Here is a 20,615-nt window from a genome sequence, read left to right on the forward strand (position 1 = left end):
TGGGGATCCAAGGCTGAAGAACAGTGAACTACTGTGAACCAAAGTATACTTTCTAACATATATAGAACTATAGATATGTATTATGGGTGTGCACTGGCCACAAAATTTGCCTTGTATCTTATCTAGAGTGTTGGGAAGCAACCTGATCTCAGACTCACTCTGCATCTTTCTGATTTGACTTGTTATTCAGGTCCATATGAGATCTGTTAAATCCAACGTTTTGTTTTCTACTCGTTGACTGGAATCTGAAAATGACTATAATTCCCACTGTCCCTTTTTCACAAAAGTGAATGAAATTTGCAGGCAATGAACAGCCTTCAAAGTGGATTAAGCCTGGCAAATTGCAGGGGGTTTCATGCCGATGAACTTTAAAGGGTTTTTAAAACTTTTTTGAAAACAAAAATTATATTAGATTTGGATGCAATTTGCATGCATGGCTTCCCATTCTGAGGGAATGAAGATTTCCAGCTGTCAGAACAATGGGTGTAGTGGTTGTCCTGCAAGGGTAGACTTTACTGTTTGAGGATGGGTAAAATAGAAATCACTTAACCTTCCCTAGTGCTTTGTAGGCAATCAGTCTGAAAACTGGTGTCATGAACGAGGTGCCCCTGGGTAACAACAGCCTTGCAATTAGCAACACAACTAGGAGTTTTACTTAAGGGACAATAGCTTTATCTGAGGGGGGTGTTACCAGACCTAGAACAGGGAAAAAAGAAAACCGTAATAAAAATATTAATAATACTGCACATTCAACATAATTAAATCACAGGTACCCAAAAACTGAAGGGGATGAAATTTTGAAATTGCCAACTAAACAGGCAAAAAAATATAAATGCCTATGAGTAAGAAACGTTTGCACAAGCCTAAGGTAAAGTAACAGTAAATAAAGAGAACACCCCCCAATAATTAAAGTAGGTGTTTTTGTTGGAAAATAGAAAGGGATTAGAATTTTTAAAAAATTACACAAAAAAACCCTACAACTGAACTCCTCCACAGGGTGCAATGACCCTATGAGCTCTTCTAATAGAGGAGAGCAAACATCTCTCCCCCAAATCACTGTGATTGGAGTGCCCTGGTAGAGTAATTAACTGTGATTAAAACTTAGACCTGTCTATTAAAATGAAAGACTCTGCCACCTCTCCACCCTCTCCTCATTCAAATTCAGGTTGTTTCCCTAGTGAGCTTGGTTTCACTTTTTTGCAATGCAGTGATCACTTTCAAAATGCAGCATTTTTTGTACCTGAGTCCTCTGAGTGGCTCTGGAGCTTAGGGATTCCCTGATCCAGCTTGAGGCACCTTGCTAATGGCACAATGGTGTGTGAAAACCTCATAATGTGGGCTGCACACAGAGCTGATGCACACCTCTAGCAGATATAGACCAATCTTAATGAAGCAGGGACAGGGCTAGTCTGGCCACAGCAAACTATGCTCTGGTAACCTCCTGGTTCATTACTGCAATGTGTTATATGTGTAACTGTCCTTAGAATTACTGCAGAATTCAGGGCCAGAATTTTAATTGGTACAATCTTAAAATAACTGTGCTTGTTGAACTGGAGTTTCAGGACCAATTCAAGGTACTAGTACTTATATAAAACCCCTACTTAACCTTGGACCTAAATCTCTGAAAGCATGCCTATTTCCACACCAGCCTGCTTGCATCTTAAAATGAGGCTATGCTCCAAGTGCCTACTTCATCAGAAGTCTGCTATGTAATTTCAAGGGAGAGGGCTTTCAGTGGTGGAACCCTGACTTTGGAAAATCCTCCTAAGAAGGTGCACCTACTCTACAAAATATTTAGATAATGGCTAGGCCAAGATTAAGCCATTATTATTTACCCAGGCATTTTAAAAGGTATACCATGCCCTAACATAGCTTTTGATTTTATTGTTTTTTATGATGTTGTGGTTATTGTTTTACTTGCATTATGACTGACATATGTGGTATGCCACCCTCAAATCCTTTTAATGAAGGACAGTATAAAAAGGTTTTAAATAAAATAAAAAATGAAGCATTCTTCCCATGTATGATGTGCCACTTCAAAATCATCTTACATAATTTCCTCATACTGCAAGCCAAAGCAATCATTTTCAGATTAATGTAAATCAAGAATTCCTCTACTGTCATACAGAAATAAAAAGAGCCAACTGACAAAAAGGAAACCAAGACCCCTGTTTTTAAAGATACTTATGCACGCGCACGCACGCACACACACACACACACACATGGACTCAGACGGTGGTGCTATAAGACAAGGAGAAGAGGTGCATGACATCTCAAAAGCTAGATTTACATTGCTGATTTGTATAGGCCTGAGGCACACTGGGGAACTATTGATGAAGCAATCAAAGAAGAAATTTAAGGAAGAAATTGCTAAAAGGCATGAGAATCAACATTTATTTAAGTACTCCAAAAGCTGGAAACCAGTCAAAGAGCCACTTGGATTGCTGGATAACAAAGCTACAAAAATACTACTAAAGGAGTAGAGTGATAGAGATAAACTCAATGAATTCTTTATCATCATTTTGACAGAGGTTGGAGAATTACCAACATTATAACCAGTAGTGGCTGGTGGCTTTATGTCAGTGGAATATGCTCTGCGTTTTAGTTCTGTCAAAGAGCTGTCCAAGGTCTTATGGATGTTTAATGGATATTCTCCAAATATTTTGAAGATACCTGCCATTTCAAGGAGGTCCTGCACTATTATCCATACACAAACACAGTCTGAGGGGAACATTCTGGTACAAAAACTGCTCAACAAAATGAGACAAATACTGTAACAGGAATCCTTTTTTTGTTTTGCTTCAAAATCCAGCATGAACAGCTTTTACTGGCCTAACCTCAACAATATAGAGTCCCACAGGCCATCTATTTCCATTAATTCAGCCTCTAGGCAGCAGTTTTCAAATAGAGATGGGAAACTGAAGCACAAAATAATTATAATATATTCCATTAACAAAATCGTTTGGTGTGGGGATGTTTCCAACAGCAGTATAGATGATATTAATATACTCCAAAGAACAAATGTCTACGATACAAAGGAAAAATACTTGGACACTGGGAGGCAGGGGTACTCTATTTTGGTCTCCCTACTGCCTTATAAAGGGGGATTTTAATCACCATTTTTCTTTTCTTTTCTTTTCTTATACTCAGGCAGTTTCATGTAGCTATATTTTATGTTGTGTCAGCAAGTCCTTTATAAAGTGCTATTGTATTAAGATTTTTATAACTTGATAGTAGGAAGCAAAACATTTTTAGGAGTACAAGGAGGCATTTAAGACAAACTAGTTAATTCAGAAAAGTGCATCTTTCTGCCTCACTGCATTTGCAGTATAGAAAAGAAACAGAAAGAATCCAGTTGGTAGATCAGATTTAACCGGTACTTATTTCAATGGGAGTCCGATTAAGGGCTCAAGACACAATGGATGATAGAATGCCATAATAGACAAAATCATTACACTGTATCATCCAACAAGCTTCAAAGAAAAAATTACTGGGCACTGTAACTGATCAATAGGCTTCATTTCAGTGAGCCAGTTGAATAACCCTTATGGTTTAGCTTTACTTTAACAACATTCTATCAGATATATTCCCAACAAATAGCTTCTGAAGTTATCTGCATTCACTAGACTGGTAGTGTGGTATGTCTTCTGTGACATTGTCAAGAGCTAATTCTACTCCAAGGGACATTTATCAGATTTTCTCAGCGTGTGTCAAATTTAATTTCTTGCCTAGCTCTTTGCATAGGGCTTTGCATGCACTGCTGAATAACTGTGCTTGCAACCTCCCTTTTGGCTGAGCCAGGTTTCTCCCTGCTCCACACCTGATGTCATATATGATGCCAGGAGTAGGGCGGGTGGATGCGACTTAGCTGAAATGGCCTGGTTGGTCAAATAGGGAGGCCTGGTGGGCCTGATTAGGCCTGAGGGCTGAAGGGTCCCCACCCCTGCTGTAGAGAATACCTATGTTTTGTTTTAGGATTGGATTAAGACTTGGACACGCTTAGAGTACAGCATACCCACTGAAGTCAGTATGACTTAAGTTACTCATGACTAACTGAAATCCCAGTGATTACGTCTAGATGTAACCCACTCCATCTCAAGAATAAATTCAGAAGCAATAATTTCCAGTGTTCTGCTTGCAGGAGGTAATAATAATAATAAATAATAAATTTTATTTCTAGGCCGCCTATCTGGCCGCACAAGCGGCCACTCTAGGCGGCGTACAAGATAAAGTAAAATACAACATACAAACTACATAAAAACCCAAAAACTACAATATAAAACGAAACCGAACCCACCCATAGCTAAAACCAATGAAACCCAAAAGAAAAAACAAACAAAAACAAAAAACAAAACAAAAGACAAAAACCCAGGCCACCTCAGCCAGCCGGCTTATGTATCCCTCCAAAGAGGGACAGGTGATGGAAATTAGTCACAGCTGGCTGGGTACCTGGGACCTGGTCCTGCAGGAGGCACGTCTGCCAGGCAGCAGTCCCACTGGGAAGGGTGGTGGAGGTGGTGTTCCAACAGCAGCAGCAGGCTCTCCTTCCCTGGGTGGCGATGTTCTCCTTCTTCCTGCAGGCACTACAGCCATACTTGCCCCCAGATAATTAGCTGAATGGCAACATGAACTTCTGCCTTTCCTTCCTGCCACACAATGCAGATTTATCAGTTCAACTGTTCCAAACCCATTGCTTGCTGTAACAAACCAGTGGAAAGAGCCCCTTTCAGTTTACTGCATCGTAAAATTAGTGCTATCCAAACAAAGAGACTGCAACAATGACAAAAAGTTGAACCCCCCCATTCAACACAGAGATTAGAGTCTTAAAACTGTCAGTTTTTACAATACTTAGTTTTACATTACAATTATATTTTGATACTTTAGATCTGCTTTGGAAAGCAAAAGCTGCTAATTTCTGAAAAGTTAAAAAAGAGAAAGAAGAACTATTCTCACTTTCTCCCCCATGAGTTTGGTCACATGGACTGGCAATTTTTGAAAAAAAATGCTTTATTAGGAATATTTCTAGGGTCCTAGGGCACAGTATAATTGTTCAACAAAACAAGTTACAATTTCAGTTAAATAAATTAAGTATACCACCATAAAACATTCATGTTTTATGACCAAAGATACGATATAGAAAATTTCTAAACAGGGCGACAGCCAATTCACACATTTATTAAAATGGGTGCTTGCCTGCCTCTGTGTTAGGGATGGGCAAGCTGTGGCCCTCCAGATGTCACTGGAATACAATTCTCTTCATCCTTGACCATTATCCATGAAGTTGTAGTCCAGGAACATCTGAAGGGCCACAGTTCCCATCTCTTCCCTGTGTGGGAAGGAAGGCTTGCATGCCCAGCATAGTGGACTTGCACTAAAAATGCTGCTCTCTAAGAGGAAACATTTTATCTAAAACCAACAAGATCACTGCACCTTTCTGCAGTTAAAATATTTTTGTCTTCATTTGTTAATTTGCCACTTAGTAATGTAATTCACTAATAGGCAAAAAAAAACCCTTGCAATTTAAGAACTTACCTATAGCTAACAGATATTTCTATCAAACTTTAAAAAGCAGGGAAATTGGGCACATATAATGAATGTACCAGGGGAGCACGAGACTTGACTTCCTCTCTGAGATAGTGTACTGCCCTACAAATTTGTAAAAATGCAAACACTATTAGGGTCTTTCACATCCATTCCACTTCCTATGTAGCTTGAAAGAATTTGGTAACATGTGCTATAATTACCAGAATTCTCTGGGAAGAGGAGCTGACTGTTAAACCACTCTGGCCAGTGGAGCTCTGCAGGGAACAGGAGTCTCCTAACAACTCTCAGCACCCTTCAGAAACTACACTTCCCAGGATTCTTTGGAGGAAGCCCTCACTGTTTAAAGTGGAATAAATGTCTGGTGCGGGTGTGGCCCCTGATTAACCAAGCCAAACAACTCTAAGTCTGGCTTTTAGAACACTGGCGGTTCTTACTGCCCACACTTATCATAGACTTAATGTTAATTTTCTAAAATTAATTAAAAATCAGCCATGCATATTTTATTTTATTTTTTTAAAAAAAACTTTTAAACTGCAGAAGATGAAGATCAGACTATGGAGCGAGCTCAGTAATAGGATTACAGGTACTCTGTGAACATGGCTGATGTTTAATTAATTTCAACAAATTATGAGACCACTGACAGAAAAAAAGTTCAACAGGGGTCTGGATTATTTTACTCAGGTTTTAGCTTGTGAACTCTGGAGTCGCTCTGAGCGTTTTGTGTATCACCATGAAATCTTACAGGGTTGTTAAGCAAGTGTTTCTGAGTTCAGGGCTACAGTTTTTGTAAGACTCTGTTTTGAAATGAGCTTATGGGAAGCAGCAGAATGGAAGGGGGCATTTTCAATTTAACATAGCGGGATGTGAAAAGCCATGCTTGCTGTAGTATACAGCCACTCTCATGGCTGTATAATATTGATTCAAGCTTAGTAAAACAATCAAATTCTCAATGTCGGTCATCCTTACTCCGAGTGTGACTTAACTGGATATCACCCATATATTATTGCAACAAAATAACAAAATATGAACATTACTAAATATTCCAACATTTCGATGCCGCAAAGCATTTTAAATTTTCCAAAATGTTAACACTATTTTATTCTTTTAAAGAAAACAATGTAAACTAACTACAGCACATGCTTTGCTGTTCTGTTTTTTTTTCTTTAGCAAAAAGAACTTTTAAATTGAGGCCTATGCGAGGATTCCAACACTACAGAAGCAGACTTCCTCTCATGCAATGGAATGCCATCTTCTTCTCACCCCCATACAGTCCCCCACATGGCACCAAAAATCTGCACCTGAGTATCCTCCAAGCCTACGAAGATGGCCATGAGGCCAATGCATATTGACAGCTGTAATCTGGAAGACAGGTCTAGAAAGTTGATGTTAACATATACTATCTTTGCAATGTATGCCATCGTTTAGCACACACCACACATTTGAATTATTCTTTAACCTCTGTCTTGACCATTGACAGGAACCCCAAGAGGCCCAAACATTTTTTTAAAAAATCCCTCAAGCAACTATCACAACTCTATGGCCTAGAGATACATTATTAAAATGTTTTAAGTTCTCCAGTGTCTGGACAACAAAATCTTGATGTACATAGCCCACCACAGGAAGGCACAGAGAAACCAAAAAGGCCTATACAATTAAAAACTAATTTTTAAGAATATAAAAATTTACATAGCGCTGTAAAGTTTAATGAAGAAAGTCTGGCTTAAGCCAGATAGCATTTATAATATCTTCTAGCTAACAAAGTTTTCTAGAACATGCATAGTTTTCTAAATGTTCTTCCCATTTGTCATGAGCCCAACAGGGTCCGGGCTGGAATGGCAGTTTTTGACAGATGAGGGGGAGGAGGAGACAGAAGGGATTCGTAAGTGGGAGGAGGAGGAGGATGCAGCCCCTTCACCTCGGGTTGTTGCAGATGAGGTACTGGATACGCTGGCTTTCATCCTCACTCCGCTCAAGGAGCAAGCCACCCTGCTGGGATCCGACATAGCTGCTGACTCAATGGGTGGGGCAACAGATCACGAGGAGGCACCTTGGGGGCAGCTCACTGTGTTGTCATTCAAGACTTGGCATCACCTTTTTTGGCACTAGCAGCTACAGGCTCCCCAGAGAACTGCCCGCCTTGAAGTGAAGATTTTCCACATGGGTCAAGAGTCCTGCAAGTGAACTTGACACACCTTGCTCTTTTAAAGCTAGGCGGAAGGGCGTGGAGACTTGTCAGGACATCTGTATTGCTACTGTCCAGTCTAATACTCCAGATCCTGCACTCGGATTCTTGTCTGCAACCTTCAGTATCCTGAAATTTTTGCTTAACTAGTACCAAACTTTCCTGAATAAACCTCTTCCTATTACTTGAAAGAAAAGCCTTGTTGTGGTGTTTTGGGATGGGAACTAGGACATCATTTCAGAATAGAACTGGACACATACATATTGTCTCAGAACCAGGAAGGCAAGAAAAGAAAGAAGCTTATCCTACACCAGAATCACACAACTGTAGTTTCTCCATACAAAGAGCTTTCCCACATCTGCCCTTTAACAGATAACAGAATCAAACATGGCCAGATCCACCTGTAGAACTGCAAGTGAAAGAACAATAACAATGTAGGCAAACATAGCAGGGTGGGAACCCACACCTTTAGCATTTACTTCTTGAACTGGATGCATATGCAAACAGGAATGGTAGAGGCCTACATAAAGAACTTAACAGTAAAGATCAACTAATGCCTTTTCTGTTCAGTAATAGTCAAAAAGATCATTATGATTGTACATAAAAAGAGAGTATGTAAAAGGACTGAATAGCCTGTTCAGCAGCTTATAAAGCTAAAATGTCTCGCCTGAAAAATAATTAATTATGGCATCATTTGTAATGAACACAAAACCAAGGGTTTATTCACTGGCAAAGGACTGTTAAGTACAGGGTCAATGTTTGTATCTGGGACAATTTAAACTTCACTATCAATTTTAATGGCTTTGATTGTCATAGTGAAGGTAAGCTTAAACTCCCACCCCCAGCAGAAATGTATGACAAGGCCTTGAAGAGGGTCAGATGATTTATTAATTGGTGCTTAGATTCATTCCCTTTAATTTGCTTGGAGTTTGGAAACTGCAGCTGGTACAGAATTTGGCAGCCAGATTGCTCACTGGGGCAAGACATTCTGAGCACAAAACATCAATTTTGGCACACTGCACCAATTAGCTTCTTGGTGCAATTCAAAGTGCTGGTTTTTTTTAATCTATAAGCCTTATGTGGCTCAGGACCCCAATGCCCCAATATACTTCCCATGTGAACCAACCTGGACTCAGCATTCAGCATCTGAAGCCCTTCTTTGTATGCCCGCTCCAAGGGAGGTGTGGAGGGTGGTGACACGAGAATGGGTCTTCTCAGTGGTGGTCTGCCCCATATGGAACGCTTTCCTCAGGGAGGCATGCCTGGCACCATCATTATCAATCTTTAGGTGCCAGGCAAAACATTCCTCTTCTCCCAGGCATTCAGCTCTTCATTTTTGGAGGGTTTCTAACATTGTAGAATCTTTTAGGGGGGCCCATATATATATTTATACACACACACATAACTTTGTAGCTGTGCTAGTTTTATATTGATTTTAATGTTTTTATTATTGTGTGTCACTTTGGGTTCATTTGTATGAAGAAAAGTGACAAATTTAATAAATAAATAAAGGTACTATTAGAGCATCTTTTATTTATTATTTACACCTGCTGACCTCAGGTTCTTTGCAGCTCTAAACCTTTCAAGGAATTTAAAAAAAAAAAAAAAGGTGAGGCGATCCGTCAAATCTTCATAAAATGCAGAAACATGCCTCTCAATCCAAAGTCAAATCAGAGGAAAATATCCCTTATGCCCCTTAAACTCATGTAGTTGAACTTCTGCCAATTACTAACATATTTCAGTGGAAGTGAGAGTTGCTTTGGCCATTTCTTTTCCCTACATACACATATTCCTATAGACCCCAGGACATCTGCTATCAAGGATTTCAGGTTGTGCTGCTATTGCTCATTAGCAACAAAGGTTTGCTCCTTCACAACATTAAACATTGTATCCATTCCTCTGAGTCACTTGCCCAGGGTGAAGTAGCATGCCAAGACTATCATGAATAGGATGGATGGATGAGCAGTTAAAATTTTTGATACTTTTAGAACAAGAGTGGCAAAAAACTATCTTTGAATTATCTGCTATGAGGGTAGAAAGTCAACTAAGTAACTCCCTCTAAAAATGCTAATGGAAAATATCAGAACTTCTAATACAAAGTGACCTGGCTGATCTTAAGCAAAATAAAGGCTACTTAATATAATATGGTTGTTATTTAAAATAAATTTGTAATAACCTTAATATTTCAAGGACCGCCTCTCCTCAAATGAACTGACCTGAACCCTGTGTCATCTGAGGCCCTTTGTTGTGTGCTCCCTCCACAGGAGCCTTGGAGGGTGGCAACATAAGGCCTTTTCAGTGGTGGCCTCTCAGCGGTGGAATGCTCTCCCCAAGGATACATGCCTGGTACCTTCTCTCCAGACGCCAGGCGAAGTCCTTCCTTTTCAAACAGGCCTTTGGTATGGTGTCCTTGTCATTTTTGTTTGGGTTTTAATTTTTGCATATCGTATGGTTTCGTTTATAATGTATCTTTTAAAAATGTGCTGTAAGTAACCTAAGACCACTGGGTATGAGGCGACGAACAAATTAAATAAATAATACCTTTCAAGAGAAATGGGGAGTGTTCTGAGACAGAATGCGGGCCTGAGAACAAAAATATGGCAAACCACAGAGAACAAGGAGGTTGAATCAAGAGCAGTTACACAAGGGTATGATGTCTAGTAACTTACGGATGTGCCTCCACTTTGGTAAAGTTTGAAAACTTTTAAGATTTAAAATAAAGCATATATTCTTAGTTATGTATATGCGGAGGAGAAATAATCCTACAACATGTTACTCAGAATTAAACCCCAGTATGTCCAAAGAGATTCAGTACGTGGGTATAAGACTGCACCTTTAATAAAGTGAAATAGATGCTTATTGGAACACCTTCAAAGAAAAGTAGGATACAAGGGAAAGGGACATGATATTACCCAACAACCTGAATGGAGCAATAAGGGATACAATATGTGAAGATTGCTACTTCATAGCCTAACAGGTCTATACCTTAGACCAGCCTTTCCCAACCAGCGTGCCTCCAGATGTTGTTGGACCACAACACCCATCAGCCTCAGCCACAATGGTAAATTGGATTGGTACTATTTGCAATGGTATAGGAAAAAATTCCTCTAACAACCCATTCACAATATAACAAAATTATACCAACTCGATATACAATAAGTCTCTTATCAGTTTCCTTTTTCAACAGCCTTCAGCACTCATTACTTAGAAGTAAGATGCATAATGGGATTCATTCATTTTTTAGTCAAGTATGGTAACAGTGTATTAATATAAAAAAGAAAAAGAGTGATTCAGATTAAGTACTCATGTGGAAGAGAGTTAATTCCTTTCTGTAAACCATAATTCTTCCATTCTGCTTCTTTTTATATTAATATAACAAAAGTGAACTAATAATGGCAAGGTCATGGGCTTAGCTCCAAGTTTGACCACAGCATGCTTACCCCTTTTACTGGAAGAAACCATAGCTCATAATAATCAATCTAATCACATGAGTACACATGTTGGCTTGGTCTACCAGCCATTAATTTTTGGTTACCACCAACTCCTACATGCCCTTTAGCATATAGAGAGGGCTTGGGAAATAGTAAGGTGTTCTGTCACTTGAAAAGGTAGCAAACAGGAATGGTTCTTAATTCTCTTTACATCAATTAAGCAGCTCTAGCAGGAAACTACCAGATGCTCCATTACTCCAAAATCAGGATCTCTAAACTTATAAATCTCTTATTATGTCCAACAGTTATACTCAGAAGACTCACTGAAATCAATGGATAAGTTAGCTATGACTAACTTAAGCTCTTTGATTTTAATAGTTTTTTTCAGAATTTGAATTAGGTATTATCTATAATATCCTGTAATTGAGCTTCTGGGATACTGCTTTATTCTAAAGTAATGCATTCACACAAACACATGTCTTACACATGTCTTTTGTATTGTTGAATATATATCAAAAGCAAATGGTCCCAACTGTCCTAATCCAAAAATGATTTACTACTATTTAATAATGCTGCCAGATGTTGTCACTTTCCAGATAGTTCCTGGCACATTAAAGGAGTGTATAACTCAATTCAAAACAATTTGAAATCACTATTGCTGGACAGTAAAGCTACTAATAAAAATATATACTTCATCTTCCCACAGTGTCTCTAGTTCACACATGTGCTAAGAACTCTGAAGAACTCCAAATAAGCCTTGACAGTAGATTGGGGTAGCCAACATGTTGCCCTCCAGATGCTGTTGGACTCCAACTCCCAGCATCCCTGGCCACTGGCTATGCAGGAAACGGCCATAACTCCATAGCAAAGCAGCAGGTCCAAGGTTCAGTCCCTAGCATTTCGAGGTAGGGCTGGAAATGTCCTCCTTCTGAAACTCTGGAGAGTCATTGCGAGTCAGCATAGACAGTACTGAGCTAGATGGACCAATGGTATGACTAAGGCAGTTGCCTATGTTCCTGTGGCTGATGGAAATGGAGTTCTAACATCTGGAGGGCACCATGCTGTCTATCCTTGCACTAGATAATACTATGTAGTCTCTGACCAATATGCATTATTCATTCCTAAAGGTTCTCTATACTGTATCCATGCCTTGATCACCAGAAAGATAACAATCTGGATCTAATTATCTTAGCTTCATGTAGGAATGCTGTTACAGAACCTTTAATGTCATGCTGTCTGCTTTTTGGATGGCCGCTATAAAAAATTACCCCTGGAACAACTCCCTTGGAACAGCACTTTGTGCATTTTATAAAACTGACACAAAGGATATTGTCCATTATATTATTCAATGTCCACTTTATAAAGATACCCATGGAATGTATTTGTCAGCGTTTAGTTGCAGGAAGAACTTTTTCACACTACACCTCTCCTGACACAAGCCCACCCATACACTACGCTCAACATCAAAGCCCCTCCTCCGGGTGCCTACTCCAAGGGAAGCTCAGAGGATGGCAACAAGGGAGAGGGCCTTCTTAGTGATGGCCCCCAAATGGAATGATGTCACTGACGAGGTGCGCCTGGTGCCAACACTGTTATCTTTTCAGCGCCAGATCAAGACTTTCCTCTTCTCCCAGGCATTTTAGCATGTGTTTTTAAATTGTTTTTTTATATGTGTTTTTTAAATTTGTTTTTTATGTTTTTAATTATTGTAAACTGCCCAGAGAGCTTCGGCTATGGGGCAGTATATAAATGCAACAACAACAACAACAACAACAACATGTTGTTTGCTGTTTGATAATGAAAACACTGTTACTTTGCATGTTTGTTTATTTGCACTGGCAGCCAGGAAATTAAGAGCTAAATTTGTGGCTCAACTCTGAATTTATTTCTTATCGTTTTTGTGTTCTGTTCTGACTTCTAGCTAAACAAATAAAATTGTTACCTACCTACCTACTACTTGAGACTACGCTACCATCCACTGCTATAAAACTATTTCCTCAAATTTGTCATTGGATTGAAAGACAATGTATGTCAGAAGGTTAAAAAATGAAGTGTAGATCTCTATTCACTTAGCTATTTTAAAGAAGAGTAGTTGTGTTGGTCTGTACCATTTCCCTGCCCCAAGTGAGATTTAATGCATCTCCTATATACCACACTCATTTTATTGTACTATTTTCTATCCAAATCTTCAATGTCACAGATCCATTCAAATGTCTGGATTAGCCAGATTCCACAAAACCCAATGCTGACACATCAGTGAAAGCTTTTGAAAGCTCCAGCATTTACTTGAGATTTTATTTTATCCAGCCAGCAAGTAACAGAATGAAAATGAACACTGTATAAAATGATTGGAGGTATTGTTAAAGTTTAATTGTATTACAGTCTAACAATTTTTACATTGGTGGGGGGAAAACGGTTGTAAAAGTAACTGACCACCTATGCTACAAGCATTTAATAAGAATCAAATGATTGCCTTTGCTTTTCCTGCCCCCCGCACATAAGATCAGGTTCTCTTCCTTATAAGTATTCACCAGTACATCAAAAATTAAAATGTAGTTATTCCTACTCCCTGGCGGTGTGCTACACCGTAAAGTATGCTCCACTTTTAAGCTGTCTAGATAAATCTTGTTGCATATGCATTACAGAAATTAGACTTTGAACAGAATTTTAATACAGTGTACAATTAAAGAACTATTCAGGTTTCCACTAATAATAAACCTACAACAATCTTACAAAGGGGAGAGTAGATATTTGAGGTGGGAACCTGATGTGCCAGGTTTTCTCAACTCTAAAAGTTTAAGTATTTTTGTCATTTTAACCTAGATACTGTTGTGTACTACTCCAATCTCCAAGCGGTGTGAGACTTCCAGGGGTTCCCACGCTTATCCAGGGTTTGGTTTCCTTGGAATGAAGGTCAGTGGAGACTGTGGTGCCTTTGTGAGATATGGTTTATTTACACATATGCACAGCCTGAGCATAAGATGGAGGGGTTCAAAGCATTAGCAGTCCAACAGATCTTGCTTTTCCAACAGACTTATAGGGGGCATCCTGAAGCCATTGTGCAGGGAGCAGGCCTCTCTGCGAGTCTCCCCAGTTCCCAGCTTCTCCAGATTAGACTAAAAACACAGGCCTGTCATTAGCTCCAGGATGGGGGGAGGAGGGCCCCCTCACCTGAAAGAATTCCAAAAGCTCCCTTTGGATATGCAGATTGACCATTCAATAAATCCATTAACGCACAGGCTAGCTTAACAAAGGAAACTAGCCTGAGTAGTACAGCAGGTTTCTTACTTGCATATCCCAACTTCAGATACAAAATTAAGGGCTTGAATGGGACACAAAGAAATATATCTCATCCCTCAATCTTGTAACAATACAAAGACTTCTTGTTCTGCTAAAAGGTACAAAAGATCTCACATGCATTTTTAGCAAATCAATGCTTGCACAACCAGAGTTCATTCTATTCACTTTGAACAAGAAGGGCTCTGATCAGACACACAAATGGGAGACAAAGACAGGGTTCCCCTCCCCCCAAAAAGACAACATTCATTTTTCTGACTGAAATACAATCACTTTAAGGTAAGATCCTGGTCCTGTGTCCAAAGAGGAAGAACTGCAATATTTACCCAAAATGTTAAGGAACAAAAACCCAGCATGAAAAGTCACAGAGAACAGTGCAGCAGGTGAAACAAAAACACGAAGTCTGCCAAAAAAAAGACCAAAAGTAGAGAAAGATCAGAAATCAGTTTCAGCAACAAAAAAGAGGAGGAAGGGCTGTAGCTCAGAGGTATAATATTTGCTTTGCATGCAGAAGGTCCCAGGTTCAATCCCAACCATCTCTAGGTAGGGTTGGCAGAGACTCCAGTCTGAAATCCTGGAGAGTGGCTCCAGGTCAGCATAGACAATATTGAACCAGATGGACTCGATATATGGCAGCTTCCTGTGTTCCTACCACACTGTTATAGGACTGCTAGTAGATCACGCATACAGAGAGAAAAGGGGGAACGCCAGCTAATAAGAAGAGGAAGAACATTGACTTCTACATGTCCATATTATGGCTGAGACAGTCTGCATTATAGTTGAAAAGCACTGGAGTTGTATAAATTAGTGGGAAAGATGAAGAGGTACTAAGAAATTAAGTTGAAAAACTAATATATTATACCCAGGAAGACAGGTATCCAAGATTACACTCCCACAACCACAAAGACAATATCCATGAAAAACATAAACAGTTCTCTAATGATATAGCAATCTCTTCAACAGTAATTTGATTTTTTTTCTCAAAGTGATTGTGCATATTAAAAAAAATAGACTGAAGAATACATCGCAACACTTGCACCAATACAAGATTCAGCAGAAATCAGCTTTCTAGAATATTCCAACTAATCAACCTGAATAAATGTTCTCACACCAGCAGCGTTCTGAATGCTTTTTTTGCTAAAACACAAAACTCTTTGTTCTACCTACTCATAAATAAATAACTTATTGAAGTTGCAAAAGAGCTCAGAATAGTTAAAGGCGCCTTTTAAATTAAAAAGGAGATATAATTTAGTTATAAACTTTGTAAATAGGATTATTAAATCTAAATATATTTATTGTGTTACACCCAAGAACCATGAATTAAGTGGCTACCAGTAGTATTTATTTCTTTTTTATTTTGATAATTCAACATTTTGTGTTTTTCCCTTTTTCCCGTGTTTGTGTACGTAAATAAAACCAGTAAAAAAGTTAAAAATAGTTAAATGTTAAAATAATCCATGTTATTCAGTGCCTGCTTGGGTATACATTAAAGTCATTATTGCAGCATCCCATTGTGTCTGTGAATTTGAAGGCATATGGTACATTTTAATCCTAATTCTGAATACTCTTATTTCCCGATCGTAAATAGCGGTTTAGTGCTGTTTATAATGTGTGCTTTTGTAAATAAAAATGGAAGCAAGTAAATCAGTCCCTCAAACATGCAGAAAAGAACACTACTTCAATCTGACTCATTTTTTAATTTACAAATTGAACAGGTAGGGACATATTAAAATATAATTAGTTAAAAACAGGCTCTTTGATGTGTATGATCTGTTTCCCTCTAGATGTGGATGGGCACGGTCATCTTTGGCAAGATGTTATGGGGCCTTGTACATGATGTGGCGATTTTAATAGTCGTTCTTTTTTCAGGGGGAGAGTCAGGGAAATGATAGAAGTGACTATATGGAAAACATCTGGAACAGTTTTCTGATTATTATAATTTAATTTTTGTTTGTTTTGAATGATGGAACTCTCACTTTATTTTATTCATTTACTGAACTGTTTTCTTGAGCTATAAATTGTGTATAGCAGGCTTATTGTGACTTGGTTTGGTTGGGAAGCTATGAAGCAAAACAAATCATTTCCCAATAAGAATCTCTTATGGAGTTTTGGGATTGAGGAATGCCATAGATATGGTTCCTGTGTGGAATTTTAGGAAGGCTTTTGGGGAAATGTTCAGGCATAAATGCATGAATATTGTTGGGTCTTGTGGTTAGCCTTGACGGCCCTGGGCAGTTTGCTAGAAATTTGGTGCAAGGTATAGTGGGCTCAGGCTATTCCCAAATGAGAGAAGTAACTGGACTCCAAGGTGGACAGATTAATATAGTAGGTAAGGAGATTCAGGGCCACCATGCAGCTTTTCAAAAGGTTAGACATATGTTGTTGGCGGATGATTTATTGGAATACAAACAAAAAGCTATAGTTAAAAGTGTCTTCAAGAGGGTTAAGCAAAATAATTGAGGGTAATTTTGTGGAAATTTCTCTGTTGCTTTATAGACAGGTGAGGAAAATCACTGTTATCCAGTATCAGTGCAAGGAAATTCTAGCTCTGATTACCGAGGATGGTAGAATAAGAATAGTCAGGGATTTTTTGTGACAGTACTCACTGGTATGGGGTACCACCAATACTTTCTTTGCTACCCATGACAGCCATTTTGTGCTAGCACCCACAGCACTTTTATCAGCATATGACCGGCACCTCATTTTTACCAAAAAAGCACTGAGTATAGTGAAAGTAGAGAAGGCTGAGGTGTTGATGGATAACTTCCAGAGGGTTAGTAGTGAGGAAAACTGGCTGAGGATTTTAGGCATCAATGAGTCCCCTTTATTAGACTGCATGCTATAATGCTGGAGATAATAAAGCTTTGAATTTGTATTTCTCCTTGTGGAAATTGGAAAGGATCTTGTGTAAGGTTAAGTATAAGAATAAGTCTCCTGATGGAGACTGCATTAGTTATGAAATATTAAAGCATCTTCTGAGAGATCATCTTATAAAGTTACTTGACCTTTATAATTCGATTTGGAGGTGAGGCGACTTGCCAGAAACTTGGAAGAGTGAAATTGTTGTTCCTATAGGGAAGCCTGGAAAAGCCCTGTCCAGCACCTCTTCTTATAGAATGATTGCAGTCACACAGACATAATGTCTGTGTAAAGCAAAGGAATGGCGAGAGTGGCTATATACTATATTTCAGCATGGATTTCTCACATTCCACAATATTAAATTGAAAATACCCCCATGCCATTCTGATGCTTACCATAAGCTCATTTCAAAACAAAAACTTACAAAACTTATAGATACTGACCAATAAAAAGGCTTTGAAATTAATAAAAATAAATTTGACACAGATTTCTAGGATGAATAAAGAAATATAATTTTCTAGTTTAGATTCTCTGCAAAAACAGTAGTAACATAGAAAAGAAGCAAAGTAAGAAGAACACCAACAAACATACAAAAATGTAATTCTCCATCTTTGGAGATGACAGGTGTTGCAACCACTCACCATATGCTCAGAGGCACATTGCCAAAGCTACACAGGAAGTGGATTGGACTGTGAAAGACCAATCCAAATTGTGTTTGCATTTTGACAAATTTGTAGGGCAGTACAGTATCTCAGAGAGGTCAGGTCTCCTGTTCCCCTGGTGCATTCACTATAGCTGCCGAATTTCCCTACTTTTTATAGTTTGATAGAAATATCTGTTGGCTATAGGTATGCTGTTAAACTACAAGGGATTTTTTATTATTTGTTTATTGTTTGATTTATATCCTGCCCTTCCTCCCAGCAGGAGCCCATTTTTTGACTATTAGTGAATTAAATAATAAATTGGTGGCTTATTTGGAGAGGTATCATTTTTTTGATAGAAGAGCAAAGTAGGTTTGGTAGTGATAGGCACACGATGGATCGTGTTATTCAGCTGGATACTGAGACTTGGAAGTGCTTTTTAATGAAGGATTTATGGGCTGTTTTCTTAGATATTGAAATGAAGTATATGGTAAGACAGGATGGTTTGGCTTATAAATTGGTTCAGATGGTTCAAATGCAGGGGTCCCCAAACTACTGTCTGTGGACCACTAATAGTCCCTGAGCTCACTCAGGTGCTCCATGACATGTCTGTATTACATATTCATATTGATTTTAATAATTCTAATTAATTAATTAAAGTCCTGTTCATTTCCTTAGAACTCCAACCACAGTACTTAAAAGTCTTACCAGCCCTGTTGACGGAGCAGTCATCCTGATTTGTTTGCAGAAATTTGTTTGCAGGGCAGTTAAACAAAATCAGCTATTTACTGAGCATTTCAATTTGTTTGTGGGAAGGTCATATGACATTGTGTGGAGCAAATGGTACCCCACACTTTTCAGCTCTTTCCTTATTGCAGAAAGTCCGAAAGATCAGGAGGGAAGCCGGTTTGTTGCACCAACTTTAATACTGAAACCTGAATTGGCCACTATGTGAATAAATCCCTACAAAAAATATGACAGCACCCCAATGATAAAACCTCATTATTGCTATCCCCATTCATCCCATCCTGCAGCATGCAGCATTCTTCAAATATGCGTTCCTTTATGCCCTGTGCAGATATTCAAACTGCACCCATGATGGGAATAATAATCTCCATAGGTACACGTAGAAACATTTATTTGCACGGTCCCTATTCGCTCTCTAAATAAACAGCGGGCAAATGAATTAAGTCCCAGAAGAGGGACTTGAGGTGGCGGTGTACAAACACACACACGCTCGTTGCCCTTTCTGCCAGATCAGAAAGAGCAAGAGTATCTGAATTTTCAAATAGGTGACATATTCAGCTTCAGCCTCTGGCTAATAAAAGGGGAGTGAAGGGTGGAGCTGGGCGAGCCACACATGCAGTATCACTGCCTTTTTGCACGTTAGTTCAGTGACCCCGCAGGCGAGGACAGTCCAGAAGTATACGGCAGAGCTCACCGCAAGCCCTGCGGCAACAAGGAAAAAGCAAACGCTACCTCCCCTTACCACGAGCCATACTACTACCCAACAGCGAAAGGAGCACAGGGCGCACACTACACACCCAGAAGGAGGCCGTCCATGTCAAAGATGAGGTGAGTGACGGGTTGCAGAGTCTTCGGGCGGGGGGCTGAAGCCATAGCGCTACAACAGCGACCCCCGCCTACGGCAGAACAAGGAAAAGGAGGCTTCACTGCGCCTGCGCACTACCACTCGCGTTCGGTGAAGAAAGAGTGGAGCTCCAGTGGCTGCGGCGGGAAGGAAGCATCAGCGGCTATCAGTGGGCATGCGCCTTTAATTCCGCAAAGGGGGTGGGGTGGAAGCGCGCGTACGTCTGCCGTCGTTCTCGTTTCTGAGAAAAGGAACAGAGTCGTGCAGTTCTAGCTGCCACGACGGGAGGGCGGGGGAGTCTGATTCAACTGCGCGCATGTGCGCGAAATGAAGCTATTAGTATTCAGCTCTTGCCTACTGTAAAGGGGTAGGGATAACCGTTGCGAATGTGCTTGTGGGAGGAACTGCTGAGGAAAAATAAATGCGGCACTGTGGGGAAGGGGGAATTTGTCGGCATCACACACACCTCGAATGGGATTGCGTCGTATAAACTAAAAACAGCCCAAGAAGACTTAACCCTCCAGTCCTAGGCATGTTTACTCATAAGTAAGTAGCACTTAAATCCCAGGGGGTTTAATCCCAAGGAAATATGCTTGGGAACGCAGTGCGAACGGGCAATGTTAATGACACGGAGTAAACAAAAATCTGATAGGAAAAGACTCCTGTATTCACCGTTACTGCAAGTTCCAGTAAACACCACTAAATATGTCTTGGGCTACAGTTCCAACGCTCCTTACACTGGAGTAAGCCCCATTGAATTCAACAGGACCTACTTCTGAGTAGACATGGTTAGGATTTAGCTGTTACCCGTAAACGTCGAAGTCCTTCCCAACGTAATGTTCACCCCCTGCTTCGGAGCCCAAAGGCTGTATGGTACCGTATGGTAAAGAAGCAGCAGCAGTGTCATTTAACTCCGGATGTTTTCAGACCAATACGAAGGCGGCGTGTTCCAAACGCATCCCATAACTTAACAGCATGAGAACATCACCTGTTTATTTTGATAATGTGTAGAAGTTGAGCTCTATAAGATGTGCCCTAATGAAGAGGGCTTACTATATGCCTTTCTTTTA

At 39.6% G+C, this 20,615-nt stretch overlaps 2 protein-coding genes across 9 annotated transcripts in view; one reads left to right on the forward strand and one right to left on the reverse strand.

Annotated features, from left to right (window-relative positions):
* The window catches only part of PUDP (pseudouridine 5'-phosphatase), a 79,032-nt gene extending 59,250 nt beyond the window's left edge, over nt 1–19,782 (reverse strand). The window contains exon 1 of the mRNA XM_061627072.1: nt 19,499–19,782. Within this exon, the coding sequence (XP_061483056.1) occupies nt 19,499–19,574 (76 nt within the window). The 5' untranslated portion in view covers nt 19,575–19,782. The remainder of the gene's footprint in view (nt 1–19,498) is intronic.
* STS (steroid sulfatase) overlaps nt 19,359–20,615 on the forward strand; it is a 161,637-nt gene continuing 160,380 nt past the window's right edge. For 6 of the 8 annotated variants that reach the window (XM_061627065.1, XM_061627066.1, XM_061627068.1 and 3 more), the window contains exon 1: nt 19,359–19,529. The gene's annotated coding sequence lies outside the window, so the exon portion shown is untranslated. Of the gene's footprint in view, nt 19,530–19,797; nt 20,092–20,615 lie in introns of those variants that run through there. The other 2 variants (XM_061627063.1, XM_061627061.1) reach the window with 1 other exon arrangement.

The sequence above is a fragment of the Rhineura floridana genome, chromosome 5 (assembly GCF_030035675.1).
Source record: "Rhineura floridana isolate rRhiFlo1 chromosome 5, rRhiFlo1.hap2, whole genome shotgun sequence".
In the NCBI taxonomy this organism is placed as follows: domain Eukaryota; kingdom Metazoa; phylum Chordata; class Lepidosauria; order Squamata; family Rhineuridae; genus Rhineura; species Rhineura floridana.